This window comes from Lottia gigantea, assembly GCF_000327385.1.
Source record: "Lottia gigantea unplaced genomic scaffold LOTGIsca_271, whole genome shotgun sequence".
Lineage (NCBI taxonomy): Eukaryota > Metazoa > Mollusca > Gastropoda > Lottiidae > Lottia > Lottia gigantea.
Window position 1 is genome coordinate 52,900 of NW_008708851.1, and position 27,986 is coordinate 80,885.

At 32.0% G+C, this 27,986-nt stretch overlaps 1 protein-coding gene across 1 annotated transcript; it reads right to left on the reverse strand.

Annotated features, from left to right (window-relative positions):
• Window positions 1-7: 7 nt before the first annotated feature.
• Window positions 8-27,982, reverse strand: LOTGIDRAFT_202460 (hypothetical protein). Its single transcript, XM_009056374.1, has 57 exons — window positions 27,764-27,982; window positions 27,198-27,410; window positions 26,668-26,848; window positions 26,254-26,350; window positions 25,824-25,941; window positions 24,863-25,036; window positions 24,455-24,565; window positions 24,073-24,198; window positions 23,575-23,730; window positions 23,189-23,350; window positions 22,799-22,936; window positions 22,458-22,611; window positions 21,810-22,081; window positions 21,302-21,514; window positions 20,699-20,884; window positions 20,171-20,367; window positions 19,638-19,821; window positions 19,028-19,255; window positions 18,368-18,589; window positions 17,746-17,893; window positions 17,277-17,434; window positions 16,923-17,054; window positions 16,477-16,648; window positions 15,975-16,138; window positions 15,538-15,666; window positions 15,015-15,175; window positions 14,424-14,574; window positions 13,968-14,149; window positions 13,669-13,855; window positions 12,960-13,114; window positions 12,527-12,711; window positions 11,994-12,106; window positions 11,702-11,811; window positions 11,345-11,507; window positions 11,070-11,152; window positions 10,626-10,863; window positions 10,042-10,344; window positions 9,657-9,842; window positions 9,110-9,282; window positions 8,606-8,786; window positions 8,213-8,392; window positions 7,747-7,855; window positions 7,204-7,328; window positions 6,854-7,000; window positions 6,324-6,500; window positions 5,917-6,107; window positions 5,524-5,617; window positions 5,138-5,378; window positions 4,634-4,734; window positions 4,395-4,499; window positions 4,012-4,126; window positions 3,298-3,590; window positions 2,959-3,045; window positions 2,441-2,687; window positions 1,893-2,056; window positions 1,410-1,632; window positions 8-1,110 (listed from the first exon to the last, which is right to left on the reverse strand). Exons 1-57 carry the CDS (start codon window positions 27,971-27,973, stop codon window positions 1,007-1,009), a joined length of 9,519 nt encoding a protein of 3,172 aa, XP_009054622.1. The 5' UTR covers window positions 27,974-27,982; the 3' UTR covers window positions 8-1,006.
• Window positions 27,983-27,986: the final 4 nt, after the last annotated feature.

The following is a 27,986-nucleotide window of genomic DNA, read 5'->3' on the forward strand; positions in this document are numbered from 1 at the left end:
ATATTCTGATATCTTCTTAAAATTTTTATTATTACTTAAAATTATCACAGTTAAGATATGGAGGGATTTTAAATGAAAACATATATTGTTCACTTTAAACTATAGGCACATTATACTGAACATGAAAACTAATTTTGGCATCTTAACTAAATAGGATTTAAAAAAAAAAACATGCAACATAGTAATGATGCTTAAAGAAGTGTAGGTCTGCCTCATATAACTCTATTTCCATTTGAAAAAAAAGTTCAGACAAAAGCTGTCATGCAAAAATGTGCCACACTTGAAATTTAATTCTACAAATTTCACCGATTAAAAGAACACCAGTCTATGTTTTTGGGATCAAAAAGTTGGAAAATACTAAACATATAAATGCTATTTTAAGAAAAAAGTTTCTATAACTAATGCTGTAATAGGATTTGCTTGTGGAATGTCTAGAATATTTTTGCCCCAGAATAATGTAAGTTTATTTATAATGTTGTTAAAGTTTTATGGGAAAAATAAATTATATATGATATATGAACAACCTAAAACTAGCTATCACAGTTTCAATCAAAACACTTCTTTATATATACAATAAATAAAATAAGTAATCAAAAAATATACAATAATTATCAGCAGTCATTATACATGTTATTACCAGCAGTACTTTATTATGATCCCTTGACAGTATGTTTAATAATGGTATACAAGTTTATTATATACTTGTAAAACTTATCTTCAATATTTAGTCATGAACAGTATACAATAAAACTCTATTCCATTATCATTATCATCAGCCAATATACAATTAATAACAGCAGCCAATATACAAATAATATCAGCAGCCAATATTCAATTTTTATCAGCAGTTATTAAAATATACAATTATTTGTATAATGGATTTAAAGGAAGATATTTTTGGTAAAGGAAAATTCAGCAGTTTGACAAAGACTTTGGAAATTTTTAAAAATTTTATAAAAGGCATATCAATTTTAATGCTGAAAAAATATTTGGAATGTTTTGACATTTATTCTGATAACTGACAGAGTAAGGCAGCACCTTTAGCAATCCAGTAATCTTGAGGCATTGTGGATGGTAAGTAGACAGCAACCACATAGTTTGTAGAATGACCTGAAAAACAGAAAGCAAATATAGTAAAAAATAGTTCTTCTTGGTACTTCATTGTTTAGATCCATTTTTTTAACAAACAGTAATCATTTTAGGCCCTTTGATTAAAACATACAGCAAAGAAGAGGAAGAGGAAAGAAGAGGAAAGGAAAGAAGAGGAAGAGGAAAGAAGAGGAAAGAAGAAATCTATGCTTGCTATATTTGACAATATCCATCCTATACAATGTCTGACAGTCATCAATTGGAGATGTTCTCTTGACCTGCTTGCTGATGGAGCAACTCTGGTCAAAATGGTTTCTTACCTGTGGTAGAAAGGACACCAGCTCTAGCTGAAGTTTTATATAATGGTGAATAATAAGCTGTGGGATCAGGTGTGAAATCCATTTTAGGTTCCATATGCATCATGGGAAGAACAGAGTTCATGACCCCAGGAAGTGAATCTTGACACTGCATGCTTTCAATGTCAAATCCAAATCCATCAGTAAACAATCCATGTACTAATACTCCATCTGTAGGGGATTCAATCTGTAAAAAAAATATCACACCAGAACATATTAAAAAAGGTTTAGCTACAATGTTACAAAATCAATATTTTTGAAAAGCTTAATACAACTTCACCAAATATAAACTATGATCGAGCAAAGATATTTTGTGCTCATTATGGTCAGTTTTAAAACATAAACATAAGCATTCTACTTTATTTTTGAGTAGAATAAACAGATATTAAAACTTCTTTGTTTCACCATCATTAAACCTGTCATTCCAATTCTTGCAATAGAACATACCTCTTTATCTAGTTCTATCTCTTCTCCAAATTTCAGCTCTTCCATCTGTTTAGTTACTTCTTTCTGATTTCTGTAGTGTGGTAGAATATGATAATCAAAACTAAGATGATCAATTGGATAGTTATATTTTCTGGCATAATTCTGTAGAGTTCCAGTCAAGAAACCTGAAATTACAAGAAAAAAACATCAGTTGAAAGTAAAGCATTAACAACATTGACTGTCTTTGTTTGATTCTAAGCCTGTTGTAACTGAATAAGGAAATTAAGTAGATCATTGCCAAGAGATTTCACCAATATTAATAGCTTTTATCATTTTTTCAATAAAGTTGATTAAATCTCTCCAGCAATTAAAATTTTAAGTCTCACAAACTAAATGTAATGTAACAAGTCTCACAAACTAAATGTAATGTAACAAGTCTCACATACTTAATGTAATGTAACAATTGCAGTAAGTCATAGAAACAAGAGTATGTTCACTCTGGATGAGAATCACTAGTTGACTTGTGTCTATCAAAAGTAGTAACCTTCAGATATTTTTCCATTGCTTACCTTGAGGGAAGAAGAATCCGGAAAGCCAATATGATTTAGGCTGACCATGTTGAATCCAGTTATTGATAAAAGCACATCTGTACACCAAGTCTTGTACCCAACTACCCAAGGGTTTCAATGATGGGTAGGCAGCGTTACCCCAAAGATCAGGAACTTGATTGTTTAGGAAGGCATTGTAAATTCTTTCTAATTCTTCACTCATCACGACAAAACCTTTGATTGCTTTCTGTAGTTCTATGAGAGATTCCTGCAAAAAAATTGATGTTACTTTAAAAGATATTATATAAAAATATTCTTATATAAAAGGGCATAAACTTAACTGCATTCTATCAGATGGTGGCATTATACCAAAAAATTTGAACAGAGAAAATCAAGAAACAGTAAGGATTTATAGGGGGAAGGGGATTAAGGATCCTGAAAGGGTTAGGTTGAAAACCCCTGATCTAATGGGTTGAAATATTGAGGTATATTACACAGAAACACCCAAAAAGACAAATAAAATTGTAAGAATAATATACCTTTATAACTTTTAATAATTTATTGAATCTATCAACTTCTTGTGTTAGCACTGTTGTTAATGAATTTACTCTTCCCTTTTCATCTTTCTGTAATAAAGGAAGAAAACAGTTCAAATATTGATTGCTTGGGTTTAATACATCATGAATTCAGTACACCCCTTAGAAAAGAGCACTTTCTGGCATCATATAAAGTTTAAAAAAAAAAAAAAATTAAAACAGGTAAAGTAAATACAATGTGATGCAAGGATTTAAATACATACAGTTATAAAATTATCAAGAACACAAAGTCATTTTTATCATCAAGTTTCAACTATAATATGAGGGAATATAAAAATTTACCTCAAACATTTCTTTACCAGCTTCCTCAACATCTAACTTATCCATTAGTTTACCTAGAATACTCTCAGCTAATTCATATACAATATCATCATTAGACTTGCCAGTACCTCCGGTAGATAGGCGCGGTTGTACTTCCAATATAGTGTGGATAAGTTTATAAGTTTCTTCTGTTTGGAAGGCAATGTTGGCGTTTTCATGCATACCAAATATCTCTGGGGGATCTATTAAGGGAAGATCCTCTATGTATTGTTTGAATTCTCCTAATGTGTCATAACGTGGAGCATAGTAAATTCCTGTAATTAGAAAAAGACAGTTGCAATAAAATCTCTATTTTATAATAACCTGACATCTGGCCTTACTTCCAACGATGTGATTTTCGAAAGGGATATCAGAACTGGGTTTAGGGCCAGACATATAATGACGATTTCCATTGGAGTTGCTCTGATCCATTTTAAGGTTGCTAGTTTTTAAGTATTTTCACCATTACCAAAAGCCTAAATAGTCTTAACTTTAGTTATCTATACAAAACTGGTAGTGGTAGAGCCATATGTGTCGCCTAAGCACATCAGTTGTTATTTTCTAATTTTTCTTTCATAATAAAGAAAAGGGGACATTGTTAGTATTTCATGCCAGTAGTTAATTTTGTAAATGTGCACTGTTAGTTGGAAAGATCACAAAGAAAATGAAAGATTAATCTGGTTAAAAGAAACTAACCTGAGGGTGAATATTTATAATCTTCTTGTAATGATTTTTCAGTAAAGAATATTTTTAATACAGTACGTAAACATCTCTGATCTAAGAAATCAGTTACACGACCTCCATAGGTAATCTGTAAAATTATAACAAACAATACTATAGTTTACAGATAAAATTACTCTAAAAATGGTAAATGAAACTTTATTTATTGGATGAATGGTTTCGGGCCGATTCTACTTCATAACACAGAATATGTTATTTCTGTTCATCCAGATTCCTGCAGAAAAAAGCGCCATTATTATTTAATGCTACGTTGAAATAGTGGTAAGAGACAAATTCCTTAATTCATAACTACTGGTTTCATATATTATTTTTTGATATTGAAGTTGATAAAGTCATACCTCAGAGGTAATGTAGACTAGAGTGTCCCAAGGTATTACACCGTCACTACAAAACATCTGTAGATTCAGTAAGGCACACTCTCGGTCACTATCGCTGAATTCATACTGAAATAAACAAGATTAATTCAAATAATAAGATTATGTTTTTTTTTTAGATTGTAATATCTTCAATGTTACTGATATATTTCTGAATTTTATGTCTGACAGAAAATTACCGATTGACAGATATGTAAACTCACTTTAATGTTCCAACCAAGGGGACCGAATTTCTTTCTTTCTAATATAATAGCATGAAAGAAACAGAGACCAAATACCATTCTTCTCCAATCTGTACCTAGCACTGAAAATGATAACATCATATATTTAGTATAGGACAAATTAAAGTCTCATTGTTTCAGGTCATGATGGTACATCGTAGTGGATAATAGAAGAAAATTTGTGGCTGCAATTGTACATTTGTATCATAAGAGTGTCTTAAACTTGGTTATAAGTTATAAGTGAATAAATTAGGATCATGTGTGCTAATCTTGGGTGACATATGATGTATAAGTCATACCTGAGTGTAAATTACTACAAACATTTAGGAGAGCTTTTGCCAAGGACATGTTAGAGAACAGTTTCTTATAAAACCTTTGTTATCAAATATGTTTGTCAGGGAAGCCAGCAAAATAAAAGATGTTCCCTATATTTTTTTAAAAAGTATTTTAACAGCTCTGAGATAAAAACCACCATTCCACACTTACCATTTTCTTCAAAGAAACTAGGTGTAATTTCACCAAAAGCTCTTCTCATATTGGCACGTAGACCTTTAGGTGGTTCATTAGTGACTTTAACACTGTTCTGTAGAACACTAACAGGGAAGTGTTTAGCTGGCATAGAACTTAAAAATAGTCTGTATTCATCATGTATTTCACTAGGTGTTTCTGTCAGATTCTTGACTAGGTTCTCCATTGATACCATCCACGAGGCGGCCAAGTGACAATTCTAAAAAAAAACAAACATAGTAAGCATTTTAGGCTTTTTATAGAAACCATATTAAACCTATGGCCAGTCTATAGCTGATATGGAAAAATACATGCTCTTCAAATTACAAACATTCATTAACATATGAAAGTTTCAAGCATTTTACCTGTAAGAAAATCCAATCACCATTTTTAACGGCACTTAATATCATTTTCTCTGCAACTGGGCCTTGACCTTGACCCAATGATATAGACTGGATTCTGTAAAAAAAAAAAAAACACATTAAAATATGGTACTGTTCTTGAAAGCTACCTTTTTCAGATAGATCTAAACTGACAATTTATATAACTAAGCATGGCATACATGGTAATTATATGCATATAAAGCTTATTCGTAAGATCAGTTTTTTTTTATAAAAAAGATACTTGAGTAGATCTATGTTTAATAAACAGAACTTAATTTGCATCATATTCATTAATGAAGTCCGAAAAGTTTTGGTCAATGCTGACTATCAGAAAGGGAACAACTCAATACTTCTCTTTACTACTTAAATACTAACCTGTCCTGAAAGCCGGATTCTTTGGCAAATCGAAGGAAGTTTCCCATGGGATCAGAGCCAGGGCTGAGAACAAAGACAAGGGGTATTATCTTAGTCATATCTTCATATAACTCATTTAACCCAATAGGTGGACTTTCTACAAACGGTTGTCCAAGATTTATCTTCACAAAATCTGTTGTAGCAAAAGTTGTCTGAAAAAGATAACAATTTAGTAATCATAACTGGAAACATAATTTTTAAAGTTTCACTGATTCCCATCACATAGAGCCTACTTGATTTTCAGAGCAACAAACATCTAATACAATGTCAGCCACATCAGTTTGAATTACTGAAAGCATTCAGAAACATATTGAAAGACATATTCTCTATGACGTCCCAACAAACTCTTAGTAGTAAGCAAAAAATACCTTTTCCTCAGAGAAAGCCTTGATAAACATGAGTTTCTGGAATGTTGTCAAACGTTTATTCCAATGTCCCTTGATTTCTTCACCTTCAGCAGGAGTAGAATCTTGACCTTCAATAGCTTGTTCAGGTTCTGGTGGTAGAGGACCATACAGTTCACTTTCTTCAGGGTTAGCATGGATCTACAATACATATAACATCATAACTAATTTAACTCTCATAATATAGGAAAAAAGAACAAAAATGTATTTAGTTTGAATACAGTGATCACCATGAAAGTTCTGGCTGGGCAGAGAAGATGGACATCTAAGGCCACTCTCTAGACATTCTACAAGAATTATTTAATGGAATTTAAAATATAGCCCCTAAATATCATTAGACATTTTTGCAATTGTGATATCATTTATGGTTAAGTATTTTTATAATTGGGATGATGTAAAGTAGAAGCTATACTTAAAAAAAAACCCAAATCCTCCTTCCAATCCCTCAAAGTAACATTGAATTCAAAAGGGGCGAAAAATAAAAAATATCTGACCTCTATTTCACCCAGTCGAACCCAGACTGGTGTTTTAGTTAATTCTAGATGTATATTTTTAAATAATGGTAAATTATCATGTAGATCACAAGCTGTATTCCATGTCTGTTGGTTTAACCAAGGTACATCAGGTTTAGGTGGTCTTTCCTGTAACAAAAACACAAAACTTTTATGCTGCAAGATTTATATTCTTTGACCTTTCTTGTTGATGAAGGTCTTGCAGGTCATGCTCAACCTTCAAAAACACATGAAGCCATTAGGTTGGTCAATATATAGTCATTCTGTACACTTACCCCAAAAAGTTCATGAAGTTGAGTATGGTATTTTTCATTACAAAACAAATAACTTACCTTATCCATACCAGCAGCACCACGTAAGAAAAAGTTCCACTGATTTAGAGTTATTAATCCAGCTGTTTTCATTATCTCACCACATAACATGAATGAAAATACCAGTTTATCTTTCTCAAATAGAGCTCTATAAAATAACATTTGATACTTGTTTAAAAACTAAACTGGTGTTAGGGTGTATTGAGACGAGTGTCGATGAAAGCACTGGCCTAGGTCACAGAGTTATAGATAAGCTTATCAATTATGGGAAAATTAGTTGTGTGGTGTTACCACTGTGTAAGTGATTCTTTGATAGTTTCAGCAGTCCAACAAGCTGTAACCACTTTTTAAAAGCAAAGTTTCAAAAAGCTAGTATTTTAATTTAGACCTATCTCACCTTGTAGTCAAAATTTTCTAAACCTAAATAATAAAAGCAAGACTTCGGAAAAAGCACTATCGTTTTGCACTTGGCAATTTTCATTCTTTGAATAATCTGGGCACCGACCTCTATAGCAAACTTCTTCACTAAGTAACACAATAAATTACATGTCTTAAAGAATACACACCTAGCAACGTTTTTATAAACACACATAGTAGTTTGATCTAAACAAATCTGTAATCTTTTATCTAAATCATCATTCTTCTCACTAGTTTCTATTGTAGCATTAAATAACTGGAAAACAGATATCATAATATAGACAAGTTGATAGACACAGTCTTAGAAACATTTAAAAAATTACATGAAAGAAAGAGTAAAAAGTAAAGAAAATTCCTAATTTATGTTCAAGACTGGACATTAAAAGGGTATAAGCTTAGTCGTCAAAATATCAACCATCTCAATAGATTTCAAAGTTACCTACTTGAATCTATACCAATAAATGAATAAAATTTGTGTACACTACATATTTCAGCAGAAGTGTCAAGGTTTTCTACTGATAAGGGTCTTACCTAAGCTCTAAGACATTATATTAAGCTAAATTATATAGCTGTAACAGAGCTTTAAGCTCAACACTTTTGGAATGACACCTACCTGTTTGAAGTACTTCAATGAGAATTGGTACATAGGATCTACTTCTCCCATATCAGCTACTACAAAATACATAACAGACCCTCTGGTAGCTACAGGTCTATATTTCTCTCTAGCAATGCTGATCTTAGCTTCTGTCTGTTCAGCTTCTGTTAATCTCTGTGTAATAACTCCAGATGTCACCTAAATATAAACAATTCCTTTAGTTTTTATATAATTTGAGGTTAGCTTTAAGAAAACATTGCTGGTACAAAAGAAAAAAAAAATGTTTTTCATATTTCAAATTCTATTGTGTAATTGAACTTGAAGACAGGATACTACTTGCAGTATGCAATGCAGAAAATTTTGCTTGGAATGTTAAGTGATAAAAAATCTTTTAAAGGAAGTCATTCTCACCTTGGATTCATTCAAAGTATTAATCAATTCTTCGTTATCCAGAATATTTCCTTCAGATTCAAATAATAATTTTAATATTCTGTCTTCTATAGCCTTCAGTTGATTTTTATCAGCATTAATTCGTGTTATTAACTGATTTCTCTGTTCTTCTAAATCTGGTCTCTCTAACCTCACTACATCACTGTATTAATATAGAAATTTTTATACACATCAGAAAGTTATTCATAGCAGATATATAGACTTTTTTTTTCACATTTTTGTTTAATTTCAGACAATCAAAATACAAAACAAGACATGAATTGAAATGAATAACTTGAAAAAAGTTTTTTAAAACTTATGTCACTTTAACAAAGAAAAACACTGGTGATGACTCGAGTAAAAGTTTTTGGCGCTAAATGAGCTGAAAGAAAGAATATGCCTGACTCGAGTAGATTTGCTTCAGTTTTGGATGTGGACCTCCACAACTACCAGATTGAGAAACATACATGCATCAGTAACACATACCTAAGTAACTGATCTTCTAATCCTGATTTAGTAACAGTAAAGTTAATAATAGTAACTTTAATACAAATTTCAGGTAAATAATGTGGATTAGACATTTTAGTTGTCATATAAAATCTAAAGTTTCTGTCATAATCTATATCACTATCACCTAAACGTATCAACAATCTACCAGCCTGAAATAAAAATAAAATGAAATATATGATGTCAGTTTTGGCCAACCTGACTAGGCTGTCTAGCTGTAGGTCATTAAAAACCAATCAGCACTATGTCAAGCTATTAAAACTTTCAGCTTACAACTTGATTCAATGGCCACCTTTCTTGTTTCACCGCAGTTTGTTAATACAGTGAATTTATTGGATGGTACAGCTAATCAGAGGCCTTGACACAAAGTCTGTAAACACAAAGCCATATCATAACCTTTACAATCATCCTGTCAATGGCAAGATTTTTGCCTATGACCTTCCGACTTATTCATTTCCAACTTTCCACTAAAAACAATTAACAGTTTGCGGCACATTAGCTTTTAACTATTTGGAGAGATACTTACAGAAGTAAATGTTTGTTTGAGTAAAATAGGTTCCAGAGCAGGATCTAATGTTTCCTCTACATCTTCTAGTAATACTGGCATACCAATACGTATACAGTTCTCTAATGTACGTAAAAACTGTCCATCTGATAACTTGATTACTTTTAATCCATTCTTAGACTCTCTATTACGAATCCATCTATTGGCCTGTCAAAAAATATTGATTTTAATACATGGGACGTAATGCTTTTTTTAATGTTTAGGAGAAAAATCTTTGCAGGACAAAACCATATTTTTCATTGTCTCCCAGGGAGTAGGATAGATACTTATTTTAAATCCATATCATGAAAATCTTTCAAATTTTTGTTTTTAATTCACTGACTCAAAACAGATTGTTAAGTCATACCTGTTCTTGTGGATCAATCATCAATGGCCAACGTCTTCCACGTGTAACCAAAATAGCATTTTCAGTTGAGACTTGATCTCTTGGTAATCCATCAGAATTCCATTGTCTAATTTCAAATGGATCTGCTAAAACTTTCTCTAAAGTCATGCCTTCTGTAACAGGAATTTCTAGTTCTTGACATCTTTGAGTCCAGTTTGAGACCAATTCTTGACGGTAGGTACTGGTGAAGGCACCATAGTAGGCCACACAGGCAGCAGATATAAAGACATCTCCAACCACATTACCAATTTCTTTTTCAAATTCCTGAAATCAGATATATCTGATGAGACCTGTATCAAAATTTGGTACCAAATTCCAAGGTTTAATGACCGATAATTGGTGTTCATGAATATGCATCAAAACTTGTTCAACTGATGAGATAGCCTTGTTTTGGACAGGAATAAGGCCCAAAATTGAGTTTATTTACATTGCCAAGGTTTCAATTTTGACTAGCACTTTTCATCTGGTAAACACATTTGAGCTGGTTTGCCAACTGTTACTGTAACTATCAATGAACAAAAAAGAGCACTAAACAATTTGCCCACCTTGACACTCTCTTCCCATCTGATTTGTTCATCACCAAGAGCTGTTGTCAATTTAGAAGCTCTCTTTAATCTAGCAGCAGTAGTTGAAATATTTCTCTCTAATTTCTGTTTCTCTGATACACTGTCATCATAAGATTTCTGTAGTTCAGCTATTTTACTCTCAACTTCTGCTAACTGATCTTGTTTCTCTTTTAATTTCTTCATGGTTTGTGCCAATTCTGCTTCTGCTGCAGCTAGTCTGAAATCCAAGAATAATTATGTTATAAACTATATATAGAAGCATGTTTATTGGCTGGATTGAAAATCATGTGACATCATAAACATTTATTAAAAATCCTGTAAACTACCAAGTTACCTTCTGTGAAATACAGTATAAATATGTAATAGTTTTAAACCAGTTCCTCTAAAAATCTGTGACACATTTTCTAAAGTAAAAGTTCATACCTCTGTCTTTTTGGTTCCACAGTTCTGAAGACCCTAGCATATAGATCCATAGCTCTTACCCACATACACATAGATTTACAAGCCTGCAAAATATATTCAATAGTTAATTATTTGCCTGTATTTTTATTTTACACAAATAAATTCTTCGCCAAGAAATTTAGTTCAGTCAACTACATACAAGACGTCCTCTAAAGAAGAAGTCCAACGGTTGCATTTTGAAATAACAGTTTGACATCAGTTCCATATTTTCTTGTGGAAGATATATAATGTTTTACCTTTGAGACTTTTTCTACAGCTTCTGGTATAAATTTAGGATTATCAATATATTTCTTCAATTTCTTTAAAATTCCATCGGGGATATTATCTTTGTCGTATTCATAAAGTTTCTTCAAGAAATTAGCATCTCCTAGTTGTACTTTAGCAGTGGCCCAATCAGTTCTGAATAAAATAATTAGAGAATTATGATCATAAGGTATAGTATTGTTAAAACATCTTCCATTGGAATACATGTAGAACAATTGCCTTGTTTAGAATACCAAAACAATGATCATTGGCAATGCTGATTTGTTCTGCCTCATTACTGACAGTAAATATTTCAGCACATCTCGTATTCAATGTAGTTTAACACTTACTTGGCCCCCATGAGAATACACACAGCCTCCATGACAGTTTGTACTAATTCTGGTGGTTTAGAAAATACACGAATCTCAGCAATATCACTCTTATCTAGAGAATCCAGGGCCTAAATAGAAATATTACAAATATATCAACGTTAAAGTAAAAGGAAGTTATGCCAACTTAACTTGTTTGGGGATTCCGAAAAATTGTTCAACAAATGTGCAATTAAACTGCACAATTTCGGATGTGATAATGTATTGTTGTATGTCTGGTAGCTCAACATTATTTATCTATATCCATCTTTACCTTAATTGAGGCTTCTAAAGCTGGCAAAGCCTCATCTAAATCTTTTTGGGCATCTTTAGCTATAACTTGTGTTTCTTCTGCTTTAACTTTAGCTACAGCTTCATCTTCCATTACTACTTTACGTACCTGGAATTAAAACGTCTCATTAGAATAGTAACTTTTGGTAACTTTAATGGCTGCATTAACCAATACAGATATTATAACTTGATCATTGCACAAAAACATTGGAGTTGAAGATAAAATCGTCACAACCTTGTTGTTTTATCAAATAGTCCAATGTATGTAATGTCAAAGGAGTACAGTACAAGTATTATGAAATCATTTATGAAGACCAATGACCAACCAAAGACAGAAATTTTCAAAGGAGAGCAGCAAACAATTTCCAGCTCCAAATTTATGTCAGCCATTTGACTGTGCTATCTTGCTGTATATCTGGATCAGTGTCTAAAGCAAAAATGCATAGCAAGTGGTACAAATGTTATAAGCTTATTTAATAAATTTTGAATTACATAGAGTTGCTCCACCTGTTGTACTTACATTATCAGCCTTCTCTTGATCAATAACCAATGTTTCCATCAATTTTTGTGTACTTTCAGATTTTTTCTTTAATTCTGGTTCTAGACCTACTAATTCTATCTTCATTTTATCTACTACATCATTAGTCTCTAATAGTTTTAATAAACCATTCTTTACTCTGTCTTTAGCTGACTTTAATACTCTGAAAATAGGATGCAAAGTAATATTACAAAATACAACACATGAACATGGTTCAATCAAGAATGTAACCTTTCTAGGAAACTCAATATTTCTGCCCTATAAAGTGATTCATATGAGTTCAAATCTTTTGTTTATTTTCTACACTTTACTACATCATAAAAGGAAACTAATTATAAGAACAATTATTTGCTAAATTATTTGCTAATTAAATCAATGTTCAATCAAATGGCTGAAATGTTTAAAACTTACTTTGTTCTTTCTGATAACATTGATAAATACAGATTGATTAATTCTAAATAAGATGTTGGTGTAGTATAATATCTTCTCTTTAATTCAGAATAAAATCTATCAGCCATATGACTAACACTAGTATGTATTTCTACACACATCTCTGATACTCTCTCCTATAATAAACATGTTACATCTAGGTAAAGCCAATAATTTTGATGAATATAATTTTCTTTTCATATACATGTCCGAACATCATTAATGAGGTTTTTTTTTCATTTTGTCCAAGAAGTTCTTCAATTCATTTACTAATCTTGTCATAATATGATATATAACAATATTTTTGTCAAATATAGCCTTATTAAAAGGTACACCCGTGATTGTAGATTTGTGGTTCAGAGATAAAATTTTCTTTAAACTAAAAAAGCATAACACTTCGACTTTCAATCAAATTGATATCTGAACAAACCATATAATCAATAAGTCAAAAACAATTCATTGAAAAAAGCAGCTTCAAGCCCATTTGAGATTTCACCAAATTCATATTTATAAGTGTAGAGAGTTCCAGTCGACCATGTGAAAACTTGACTTTCTTAGAAAGTGATTTTGATGCCTTTTCATAATACAATAAGGAAAATAATTCAAGAATAATTTATCACAACATTGACAAATTTTAAGTCAGTCAGGATTTTTTGTGAATCCTTAAATCAAAAAATCTGCATTTCCTTACCTTCAAATCTTCAGAGCCCAATTCCACAGATTCAAAGAATGATTTGGATACACCAAGTAAAGCTTCTTTAGGCCACTCAATAAACCAATCAATTGTACAACAGTTGACTAAAGATGGGAACATTCTACATCTAGATCTAAAGGCACTACCAACTGGACTCATACATAGTACAATATGGAGGTTATTTCTGAAAAATAAAAAAAAAGATGTATAAAGGTCTGCAAGCTGAGAATAAAGGACTATTTCTTAAAGATACTACAAGGAGTAAGCCAGTTTGAGTTCTTTCAGAAATCACTTACCTGACTCTATTGATGCAGAATTCATAAATTAAATCTCTGTTGCCTTCTGGTATACCAGCTTCTTTAGCTCCTGGACGACATCCTATGATTAATCTCTCATATTCATCAGGTTCAAATAGATTGGGTACTTCACCAGAATTCAATATATTATTAATATCTTCTAAAAACTCTTCTACTACAATCTAAATGCAGAAAAAATTTATCATAGGATTGAATGTGCCATACAAATGGAAAATGAAAAAATTTGGACATTGCTACACAATATTGATTGTTTGATTTGATTAACATGATTAGCTACATGTATGTTATATTATAGTTTTGAATAATCTATGATAGGATAAACCAATTGTGTCAATATCTACAATGACAGCTTGATTGCCCTTAACTAAAGGTTTGACAAATAGGCCTAATGTTTTCCATCAGTTTAATGAACACTGCCAAATAACTTCTGTTTACCTGTGTATCAGTAAAGAGGAAAACTGTATTTTTATTTTCAACACCGGCCAAGAAATATAATTTCTTCAAATCTTCATGGAAAGCAGCATAATCATAGCCTCTACATAATTCAATCTGTACACACTGATATCCACAAATACTAGCAGCTAATCTGAAACCATCAAAAAATATAGTCAATATCATAGCCTCTACATAGTTCAATCTGTACACATTGATATCCACAAATACTAGCAGCTAATCTGAAATTATTAAATATTATAGTCAATATCATAGCCTCTACATAGTTCAATCTGTACACATTGATATCCACAAATACTAGCAGCTAATCTGAAACCATCAAAAAATATCATAAAATCATCTCTTTGCCATTTCAATCATTTTTAACCTCAACACTTTTTTGAAAATTTTGACCTTTGCTTAAGCAGCCAAAGCAGATTTGGTTACATCTTAATTAGGTGCCGGTAGTTAAGAAATAAAGTCTTCAACTGTGTCTGACATGGGGGTAAAAATTTCAGTATTGACCCATCACACATATGTGTAAAGCAACTGAATTCTTTTAACAAAAATGAAAAGACAAAAAATCTCTCTCACCTAGTCAAGGATTGTTTACCAGTACCACCAACACCAACTAATAAAGCATTACCACGTTCTTGTTCTATCATACGTACAATACGAGCTACATGTTCTATAGCATCTAAGAAAAATACTAGCTTCATTTCTTTAGATGACTGTAGGTTATAATCATCTAAATACTGAAACAGAAAATATATATCATGTTCAGGGAGAATTGAGAGCTGCAATTATGGGAGTTTTCATAAAATTGATATGTTAAGTACCGTTGTCCTTTCATTTCAGCCTCTATCTAATGGAGCCAGAGTCATTCAACAGTAAGAAACTTGCTCACTAAACACAAACATTTGGACATGGATATAGTTGTGCATCTATGCATACCAAGGGATGATTCCAAACAATGACTGTTTTTCAGATAATTAATAAACAATGGACAAAATATTAAGGGTGGCTAATATAGTTTCAATCAAATTGAATCTGTGTATGTCTGTGTACAAGATACAATTCAATAATCCAGACTTCAATTTTCTACAATGAAACTTACATTTTCAAGTACTGTTTTAACTTTAACTAAATCTAGTTCTTCATACATCTTATCTTCTTTATTAGCACCCATCTTCATAAAATCACCAAATAATATAGGACTGGTTACAAATGATTCAGGATCTATATTCTGGAAATACAGAAAAAGGTGTTGAGATTGTTTTTCCCCTTTTTGGTAATTTCTGGTGCCAAGTGCCAGACAATACTATAGGAGACTATGGAGACAATACATGGTGTTTAAAAGAATTCTGTTTTTACAAATTGATCAGCAGACTGCTCACAATAGGTTAAGTTGCACTAAAGATGTAGGTGGTTATGGATACTAAAATATGAGAATCTCAAACTCTTGAATCAAAGGCCTTGACATATCATTGTGGGGAATCAAAACAATTTTAGAACTATTCCAGGTTAATTTGTTATTCTTAAAACAATCCATACCTCTCCAAAGTATTTATTTCCTAATTCTGACATGATCTGATGGAAATACATTTTATCTTCACTGTTGATCAATCTATCATGGAAGACACGCTGGGCTTCATGACAGAACAGACGGAATATCTGTTTATTATCTCTAATAACACCTGGATCAGCTTGTAGGATACCTGTAAAATATATTTGAGTATATTTTTCCATCGGGAAACAACAACAAATGCTCAAAAATCATGTCCCTGTCATGTCAGCCATTTTTCAATGCAAATATAAAGTAATTTAATTAACAAGGAAAAGATCAGAAGTAGTCAGGTATATTATTACTGCTAATCACTATGTCTTGGTTTTGGACTTAAGATCAGACACATATAATCAGTTTCTTTTTCTTAATATGCTTGAAGCACACAGTTTTTTTTTTCCAAGAATCCATACTCATTGCCACGCTATATACCAATGTCAGCACATTTAATCAGCAATAAAATACAGACAACAAACAAACAAAAAATCCTACCTTGTACACATTTAGATAAATCTCTAAGATTAAATACATAATGAGATTTAGCTGGTGTAGGTAACAAGTCTGTTTTCATTTTAAAATACATCTCTACAGCAGCTGATACTATAGATTCTGTTGTCTGTCGTACAGAGTGGGGGAAATCCATTAAAAAACCACTCAAAATTGACTGAAAGAAACAGAAGAAAAATAAGGAATAAATATGAAAAGTAACAAACCAGACATGGCTGCAAAATATGACCAACAAATTTGTACAATTTTGGAATGTGAAAGCTTACTACTCAAGCAGAGAAAATGTTGAAAAAAATTCAAAATTCAAACAGGTTTCTGCATGATTCAATACTATTGCTTTGGTATTGAAAATCATAAAAAAACTGCCAAACCATGGTCACACATTATATTCTATTTTAGTGTTTACTATTTTTTCAAAGAATAATACTTACATTGAACATTATTTTCAGACTGTGTTCTGATGGTGAAGGTATACATAACATACTGAAATGTCTCATCATTCTAGGTGTGACTGGATTACGTCCACCACCAGGGGGAGCACAGGCAGCAGTCAGTGTCACATCCTGCAGAAAACAAACAAAACTTCTTAATAATCAAAAATACTTGCTATTAATATTTTCCCTTTTTTTGTGTCACATAAAGACCCTTTTTCCGTGCCAGCCCCTCCAACCTGAATCACTTCCAAGAGAGATCTGGTCCTCCAGCAAGGCAAGCGAACATCTAACATATTGGGGAAGCCAGTATCTAATAAAACTCAAAAATGTATTCCAGTTCAATTATCTTACCAGAATATCTTTCCAGAAATTCTTCTCTCTGTCATAAAATCCACCAAAATCTTGATATTGTCGCAGTAGTTCTATGGGTGGTTGAGAACCGTATGTATCTTGTTTAGGCATGTTAAGATCATCAATTAATATAATTACACGTTTTCCTACTGGTGCTCCTATAAGGTCAAAGATTTTGTTATATTTAGAAAAATAGATTCATAAAACAATTCATTTTAAAATATCTGTTAAAACAGAAACAAATGGGTCAAAAATAAAGACATGGACAACACAGTAACTACTGCTACAGAATTTGTTATGTCTTAATCATTTCATCTCAATTTGAGGGATTTCTTGTTTCTCAGAAATTTTTGTTCTTTGAGCATGTAGAAATTATTGAACATCAAGAGCCCAACAGCAATTTGATGGCAAATCTTATGCGATTCCTGCTTAGGCAGACCAAGGATAATGAGAGCTTAAGCATGCTTACCAAGTGCAGTCTTTCGGCGTTTTTCTAGTTTTCCCTCTATCATTTCCTGTGTTCTCTGACTACTAGTTTGAGCTGAGAAGTTGATAAAGATAGGAACATAATTCTGTCTCTCTGATATACCAGATAACAACCCTCTAGCAATAACAGACTAAAAAAACAAATATAAATAAAATACAGTTTTACATTCTACTTTCCATCCGTAATTATGCTAATGAAGATAATCAATACCATGTACAATGAGGAAAATTTTTTTGGTTTTTGATTTTAATCTCTTGAGTAAACATTGTCTTGGTTTATGGTCAAGTCTAATCAGTTCAACATCATCATTTCTGACCTGCATCACTGACCAGGTAAAATGATAATGAGAATGGGTAGTTCTGTGTCCTCTTATTTGATAAATAACTCAACCCAGTGGACAAGAAATATAATGGTATCTTTATAGTATAGTTATGTACTATGAGTTGACATCCCATTCTGACAAGTAAGGAATCTTCAAAATGTCTTGTGGTTTTGGTATTCTTTATGTATCATCTTCATATTCATGTTGAAAAATGTTACCTATATTTTTATTCAATGAAAATATCCTAAGATTAGCAAAATGAAGTATTATCATGAAGCTTACCTTTCCTACACCTGTACCACCAGTGTATAAAACAGATCTTCTGACAGCTATCAATTTCTCTAATAAATAACCAAATCTAACGGTATCAACTGTAGGTACCAACATCTCAAAGAATGGTACTTCTCTATTATATTTAAACTGTGGTACTATCTTCTCCCAGGAATCTAGTCTTCTTGTCTCAAAATCCATATAACAACTCCATAAATCACCTCCCGATGGCATCTACAAAATAATGGATCTTGTCAGTCTGGATTCGTGAACTTCGTCCGGACTTGATCCCACTGAATGTACTTTAGTATAAATTGGTTTCCAATTAAAATGAATCAAAAATAATTTACATTCATCTATTTGGTCGGCTGCTCGACACCTTGCAAAGATTACCAGACTGTTTAAGTCAGTCCATTTGCAATTGATATTTAAACATTTTACAAATAAAACAACCCAATAGGTTCCAGGTTGAATTTGTAAAGGTTTAAAAAAAGTACCCATTTACAGCTGATATATAGTGAGGAAAGAATAACTTTTAAAAGAAATGAAATGGTGTTTCACATTTTTAGTTTTCCACTCCATATTTCCCAAATGAAGACAGATTCCAAATGAAACCAAGCAAATGACCTCATAAGATTTATCCACTAAACTACAATCTTTTCTATGTCTTACCTTAGCATCACTATTGTCATCAAACTGGTTCCTCATGAATGTATCAAAGGCATCCCAATAGTTCTCAGTCAGGTTTCCACCAATACCCCACAGATAGGAGAAGACAAAGGTTGTACAGATCAGTGGATGTAATTTATTAGGATCTTGAGATAAGTCCGGTCCACCACGATGAGGGAAGAGTAGAGACTCTATTAGTTTACATATTGTTGTTACTTTACTGATATCAACCTGCAAGTTGGAAAACAATATGTAGATAACGTTAATAACATAAATTTGTGATTCACAAACAAGTTTGATGCATACAAACAGGTACTAACTAGTAACTTAAGGAGCAAGTTGATAATACTTATATTCTAACAACTTTTCAGATCTACTTATGTTCCCAAATCTATTTGTTTCAAGTCCTAATGAAAAAGAATATGAAGTGCAAACTTTTGTTGTGACAAAGATATCAATCTGTTTAATTAGTTAGGTATTAGCATTGTTTAAGGTAATTGTGATGGTGATAGGGCAACTATTAGGGGCATATGGAAACAAACTTTCCTTTTCAATATCAGGCATTTTTTTTTTTCCCAAAAATAAAAAACAAAAACACAATGGAAAAACAAACCTGTCCAATAGCCTGGGTACACTTTTTATCAACAAATTTCAGACCATCATCAATGTATTTTCTAAATAAATCTAATAAATATTCTTTAGATTCTTCTGTCAGTTTATGTTTCCAACTCTCCATCCATGTTAAAACTGATGGCATCCATCTCAATTCATCAGCATCAATATATACCATACCACATCTAATCAGAATAAATTATAATATTTTATTTTGTGCCAATGATAGATTTTTTTTTCCCAAACTGTACTACACTTTTTGACAGTTAGTCCTTCAAGGTAATCATTTTCACAACAACAATGAAATTAGTATGATTAATAGAATCTTGAAATTAAACCATGATTCAATAATACATGATGCATTGCTTATTCACAATCAAGAACAAACTCTTTGATTAAATGCATGGGTTGTATCTAATAATAAAATTATTGGACATCAAAAAATGTATATATAACTGGTATAGTCTAGAAACGATCACTGGAAGAAAGGCCACTAAAATGATAAAGTAAATGCTTGTGAACACCATAAATTACCTGCTGACAGTGGCTGGGGAAGCTACAGCTAAATCTTGTACTTCAAACAACATGTGAATAAATGGTGTTAATTTAATACGTTCACTGTTAGCTAAACATAACATTTTATTATCATCTAGTACTGTATTCATATTCTCAATCCATAAAGCATCTACTGGTCCATCACATATAATCCATTGATGATCTTCTGTAGTATCCTACAATATAAATTTCTCTTTTATAGAATATTAGCCTTCTAGAGTTTTTATTCATAAAACAAATATTTTAGTACTGTTTCTCAAAATCTCTTTGGATCATGTTCCAATTCACCTTATTCACTTTTCAAAAGTCAATCCCATAGTTTTTAAGGATTTTAGTTCAAGATTATTTTTTTTCTTTTGCATTGTCTTTTTGTAGCTCATATATAAAATAACCACCAAAAAAGCAATATTTAGGAGATGGCGATTCAAATCTATTCAAATGTAAAAATTAGATTTGAATCCAGTGTTAAACTAAAATGCGAGTATAATAAACTTATAATCTACATACCTGTACACAACCACGTACTGTTAACGCCATTAAACCATCATGCCATTCTAATGTTAGTTTATTAACACCACCATATAGTTCATCCATAGTAATAGATTTAGGATTCAATATATAGGTATGTACTGGTTGATAGAATGCATTCTCCTCACCCATTTCATGTAGATTTGTTAGGGTTTCAGCTAATATCTGAAATATTTCAAATGATTGTTATGCTTTGTGCAATCAGAGAAACTATTGCCTGAACAGACACTATTGTAGCAATAACAAATAATAACAAAGTGAAGTGAGTGAAGCACACAAGATATTGAAAAAAACTTTCATGATAGTCAGAAGCTTAGCATCTCACCTACAAAGTGACAATATTTTTCTGCTCCCTAATTAGCTAAATGAGACTGGTAATGCAGTGTTCAATGAGGAAAATTTTAAAATAACAATATAAAATGATCATTAACATGCAAATCATGAAGACAAGGTTTATTTTCACAATAGTAACCAGACACGTTTTCAATATTAGCCCCTCCAACCTGCATCACCAACAGGGAAAATAGGTTTAAAAAATCCAAACATATTGTATCAGGACCAACAATTTGCTTCAAAGATTACCTTGTATATTGTGGTTTTACCACCACCAGTAGGTCCTACCAACATTACACCATGTCTTACAATCATAGTCTCATAGAACTCTATCACTTTCTTTATCTGACTCTCAACATGTTGTAACTTCATTCCTTTCTGTACTTTAATCATTTCCTCTTGTAACAGACCATAATCATGTTCAGGTATTTCAACATTGGGGAACAAATCAGATAGAATAGCCTACAAAAAGAACAGAGAATTCATGATTACAAAGAGAACATCAAGAACACCAACATGATCTACAAGGTACATTCACGACTTACTCTTTTTAAGATGACAATAAAGTAAGTTTTTATTAGCTACTGTGATGATGACTACTGTATATTTCTATATTTCATGCAGCCATTACATTGGAAACCACATTTAGCCCTTACAAATGCTTACAATTTACAAATCATAAATAACATAAAATGGATTTGGAAATTTTTGACAATTTAACAGTTGATAATAGTAGAATTGTCAAACTGCTACACACCTGGAAAAGTATAGCATCTTGAGACAAGAATTTTGGTAAATTACTGTCTCTTAATGCTCTGATTAACACCACATCTTCACGTTTATCAGGATTCTGTCGTTTCAAGGCACCAGCCATCACCAAGACAGATTTCACAGCTCTCATACCAAAATCATAATGATCTTGTTGAGACAATTGTTCAGAACACAGTTTGTACATCTGTACCATCTTCTGGGCCAAAGTTTTAGATGATTCAAAACCTTCTGAGTACAGAATAACTTCAGCAATCAAACCTGAAAAGATAACATATCAGGTTATATTTTGCAACTTTGGACAGTAAGAAATGAATCTTTGTGAACATTGGTACCAGACATAAGAATTGATTCTATCAAAATTTGGATTGAAGTAAGCAAATTTGATGCTGCTGATATTTCAGCTATAAAACCTTCATCGAACAAATAATTTGTAGAATAGAGGTTTACTTTCCAAAACATGGCTTTAAGTGTATCATTTAAGTTGGCATGTGGGAATAACAAAAATATTCTTTAGTGCAAAGACCCTAATTTTTACCTAGGTTACAAAACTCAGGTAGAATCTACAGTGAAGATAACATAAGATATAATCTTTATATTATGGTTGCACACTGCTTAAAATGATTAAATTTCTTACCATAATCTGGCACCATCATAGCAATGGGTCTGAATAAAGCCTTCAAGTTATCTGGTAATTCTGTTCGACCAGCATAACCAGGGTTCATAGTAATAAAGGCTGCACAAGTATTTACTAGTTTAATCTCACGACCTTCAAACATAAATCTTGATAACTGAAAGACAACAAACACCAAAAAGTTAAACTAAAAAGTCTTAAACTCAAATAAGTCTTCTTCCTAATAAAAAGGTTTAACTGTTTTGGATCTTTACCAACTGAATCTATGCAATCTATCCAATGGAAATTCTCAATGAAGTTGATGAGCTATCATAAATTGGTAGACAATCTGTCAATGATCTTACCTTCTGTGATTTTGCATTTCTGATAGTAATCAACTGTTGAGCAATGACAGACAATACTTCAATATCAATACGATTAAATTCATCAAAACAACACCAAGCTCCAGACTGAGCTAAACCTGAGAAGAATCGACCCATCATCTATAAAGAAAAACAAATTATTTTAGGGAAGAGATAACATTAAATTAGCTTTCTTTTGATACAGTAAAAGCATTTAATATCATTTGAAAAGTGGAATTTCAAGGTACATATCTATATTATGTCCAACAGCTAACAAGTGTTGCAAACATCCAATATTGAAGCAGAAGTGAGAACATTTTTCGAAAAATTCTTCAAGATGAGCTTTAAAGCATATTACAATCATGTGATATTTTATATGGTTGGAATAATTACCTTATAATCCAGTCCATCTGAACAATTAAAGACAACACATTGTTTAGCAAGTGATTTAGCTAAATCTTTGGTTGTTTCTGTTTTTCCTGTACCAGCTGGACCTGCAGGGGCACCTCCTAAATCTAACTGTAAGGCTCCCATTAAACATAAGTAACATCTATCCTGGAAGTAGAGGAGGCGTTAAGAAATGATAAGCTGGAAGGTTGATGAGAATTGGAGACTGGAATTACCAAACTTGAGTAAAGCAGCTAATAAAATTAATCAAGATCCTTTTTTACATATGGTGGAAATCAAAATAGTGTAAACAAAACTCACATGACAAAAATCACGTAAACAAATCAGAAATATTTATAGATCTTGAAAGCTTTGAAAGTATAATGACTTACTGTTAGTGGTGTGATGACCAGTCTGGGTGAAGCTCCTAGATATTCATACCCATAATCATATATAGAATTACTCATTCTTACAACACAATTATCTATATCATTATCCCAGTAATATCTCAGTTGTTTCTGCCATTCAAAATTACTCACACTATCTACCTGTAAATTACAAAACAAATATTCAGTCACAAACTTTGAGGCAAGCTGGGAATCTTGCTCATCCAAAAATTGTCATCTGTCAAGATCCTCATTCACTAGAGCTGTTACTGACATATCCACCATTGAATATATGGAAATCTTCATTAAAACTGGTGGATAATTCAAATTATATCAAGATTTGAAAAAGTGTATTGGTGCCTGACAATCCAAACAAACATGAATTATCTATTATTTCATATTCCTATAACTGGTTATATCTTTATTTAAAATAGATGTTTCTTGGCCAAATTCTGTGATCCTTCAAGGGTTGTTAAAGACATTTTTAAATGATATGGCTCTTACCTTGACTCGGACCATCTCTGTAATCATATCTCTACCATGTACATCTATAGTAATTAGAGCACATAGTACGGCTCTAGCTAACTTAGTTAGTTCACCACGTACAATACAAGCTAATGCATTCAAATCCTAGTTAAAAATAATTCAATGATTGATTATCAAAATAAATCAATATAAAATAATAAGCTAAGAAGCAAATTTGTCAGGAAATTTTAATGTACACAATTTCATTTTTGACATCCAACCTATATTCAGAACCTTCTGGTAATCAAAATTGTGCTTGCCACCAACATTTAGGACAAGACTAAAGTATAGAGAAATAAAGAATAAAATGGTGAAATTATTTCTTCAATCAATGAACTAATGAAACTTTATTGAGACTTACCTTGAAGTTCTTCTCTTCAAATTCTTTCATGCCTTCTAATCTGTCATAATCACCTTCTAATATTTCATGTACTTCTCTACACCATATTAACTGACTGACTGTCAATACAATCTGTCAATAGAAATAAGTAACAGTAGATATTTAGAGAGTTCACAACAATAATTAACAAGGTATCTAACAAGACTATTTGATCTTCACCACTTTAAAGAGAAAACTGAGCTTTCCTTGATTTCATCATGATAAAGCCCTTAACATCCAGGATGGAGAGAAAGTATTTAAATGAATGGGCAAATAGCTTAACAAGATACCCATCTTTTAAGAAAAAAAGTTCGTTTGCGTCATTGTAATACAGCAGAAATGAGAATAGTTGCAAATCAAATCCAAAATTTGTATGAACTGAGAACCAACCTGTGATGCATGACAGACAACCCATTCTTCTCTTGGTTTCCTTTCATAATCTGTAATGGCTGCCTTGGTCAATTTACGTAGATTAGAGAACATGGCTTCTTCTACTTTTCCTAACCAATCTTCAACATTACCTCTTGCTTTTAATCCCTGAAATATTTGACAATAACCTATCAGCTATTGAACAGCTGGTTGGTAAATAAAGAGTTAGTCCTACACTATGTAGATTCAAAAAAGTCGTTGATTTATAATCATATAAGGATTTTATAATGTACATAGTACTATAGGTTTACATGCGACATTTACTATGACTAAAACCAAACACCACCTAACACTTACTTCGTTTCAGAAGATTGTCCTTTTTTCACTACTGCTTGCGTCCTTTTTTGACTCTTGCGTGTGAACTTTGATGTAATTTTTAAGATTAAGATTATCAGTCCTAGTGTTTGATACAATGTTAAAATAACAGCCTAATACTTACCCTGCCTAGACTGACTTTTTCTCCTTCAGGTGATATCATAGCCAAAATATCATTAGTATATTGTATCTCTTCACCTTGAATAACAAATTACAGCTCTTATACACAATCAAATTCAAATAATACCAGAAAATCAAAATATCTTTCAATTCTGACAGCCAAACATAATAAGATATACCGGTCTTTTAAATTTACAGAGAAATGCAATATCAAGTTTAAGGCATACATCCTATAATCATATCTTTTAATTGAAATCTAGATATATAGAAAACAACAAGCAGGGCAGTTTTTTCAGTTTGAATCACTGTTTGGGTAGAGAAATAACCTAAAAAATAATAAATCTTACAAAATCTGACTCGATTTTCTCAAAAGATCCTGCCAACTTTCTGTTGTATCTGTACATAACAGCTTTCTTACTGAGAGGATAATTCAAAATATACACATACCTTCAACAGGACTGGTTTTACCATCTGCTGAAGATTGGACACCAAATTCTAGTTTCTGTATAGCATCAAAACATTTACGTAAATGTGGTTGTACAGCTAATGGATTACGTGTTTGAGCTAGGATCTCTAATAATTCATCATTGGACAAGAAATAAAATCTACAATAACAATGCATTAGAGGTTCAAAAACATTATCCAGGTTTAGGTCGGATATATTTGCCCTTCCAAAGCACCAGATATCACTTTTGTCAACTTATATAATAATTCTAACTTTGCAATGCTTTTGGATACAAATATTTTAGACCTATGGCTCAAACTCATTTGCAGTAATAATGAATTTTGTACTGGTCAAAACACTTTAAGGGTAGCCTAAGATTGATCAAGTCTACTATCACAATGACTGGATAATTTGACTATATTTTGCAGTAAACCAGTTCAAAGTCACCTTTTTCAGACAATAACCTACATACCGTGAAAACATAACTCTCTTTGATTCCAGATAAGCTTCCAGACACTTCATGATCTGGTCTAACAGTGTGTTGTTGTTTTGGAATATTTCCAATAAACCTTAAATGTAATAGATATAGTATCAAATTATAAGGTTCAAATTATCAGATGGAGCTGAAGAAACACATTTATTTGATTTTTATAAATTCTTGCTGAAAGAGCCAATTCTGAAACATGCTCGACACTTAGACAAATTACCATCAAGATGAAATGAAAATGAATTGAGTGCCTGATTGAACAAAATGAAGATGGGTAAAACCATGCATTGGGTAATGAGGGACATTTTGTCAGGATAGCAGCATTAGGTCACTCTTTTTTTATTTCCAACTGTTGGCTCCCTAATCATAATTAGAAAGAGGCTGTATAAGCTTACTTACCAGGTTGAGTAGCAGCTCTAATAGCCAGTGGTACCTTATTGACTTTCCTCATTATATCTTTATAAGATTTATCAACCTGCATAAACATCTTAGCTTCTGCTGGTAATTGTCTCTGAATATCTGGGGCACTAAATATACTTTCTAAATATAACCAACTCCTTTGACAGGTTAACCATTCATCCTAAAAAATAATGTGTATTGGCTCAATCTTCCATACTGCCTGGTGACACTCTGTTATTGGGTAAGTCAATTAGTAATCTCTTTTGGAGATAGACAGTACCTTTTTTTGTTAATTCATCATTGGTATACCATTACCACAAACTATGCAATTGCATATTGCTTCAAAAACTACTCAAAATGTGGTCAGGAATTACAAATGAAACAAAATGGAGATGATACTATTCTGTTCTAAATTGGGCTATATAAGTTTGGTGGTTTGTGTGCCATTTGAACATTTTTGGTCATTCAGTCACCAGATCAACACATCAAAATGAACAACCACAAATCTCCTTCACTAAATCTAAACTTACCAAAGTTTTACCAAAAAGATCCAGTTGTTTGACCCAATCATCAACTCGTGATTTGATAGGACCAACATGTCGTGAACTAGCTATGGTGGCTACATTAATATTACTGTCATCTAATAACTGTTGTATATCATCAGTACCACCTAATATATATACATCTTTCGAATCTTTATGAGTTAATACCATAAACTCTGTAGATTTCCAGGAATCTTCAACCTAAAAATACACGAAAATGCACTATAATCTGAGACTACAGGACTAACCTGAGGCACTGAATCTTGAATAGGTTTTTATGCTCTAGAAGGAACTTTACTGGGTAAATATTTGGCCAAACATCAATAATTTCCAAGCACAATAAGAGAAATTTAGGCTGCCCAAAATAAAAGACAATTTAGGAACAATCTTGGAATTGTCAACCCACCAAAATATCTGGATGAATCATTTTGGTTCAGACTTGTAGTCTACCACTAACATAACTCATCCAAGATTGATACTGAATATAGATAGGGTAAATTCAAAAAACTTCTTTAGTAAAATTAAAACAAATCAATTCAAAATCAAATACCCACCTTTTTCAAGATGGCTTCTAAACTAGCTTCTGAAGAAGCTTGACCTGAGATTTCTTGAAGCTCTTCACCATATTTAAAGGCTTGAATCTCAGATAATTTACCCAGGGTTAGAGGTTCATCTGGAGTAAATTTATGATCTAGTATATTCTCAATACTTTCCCAATGACGTTGTTTTAGAGAAGGGTTACGGAGATCAGTAATGACTGGCATCTGAAAAATGAAT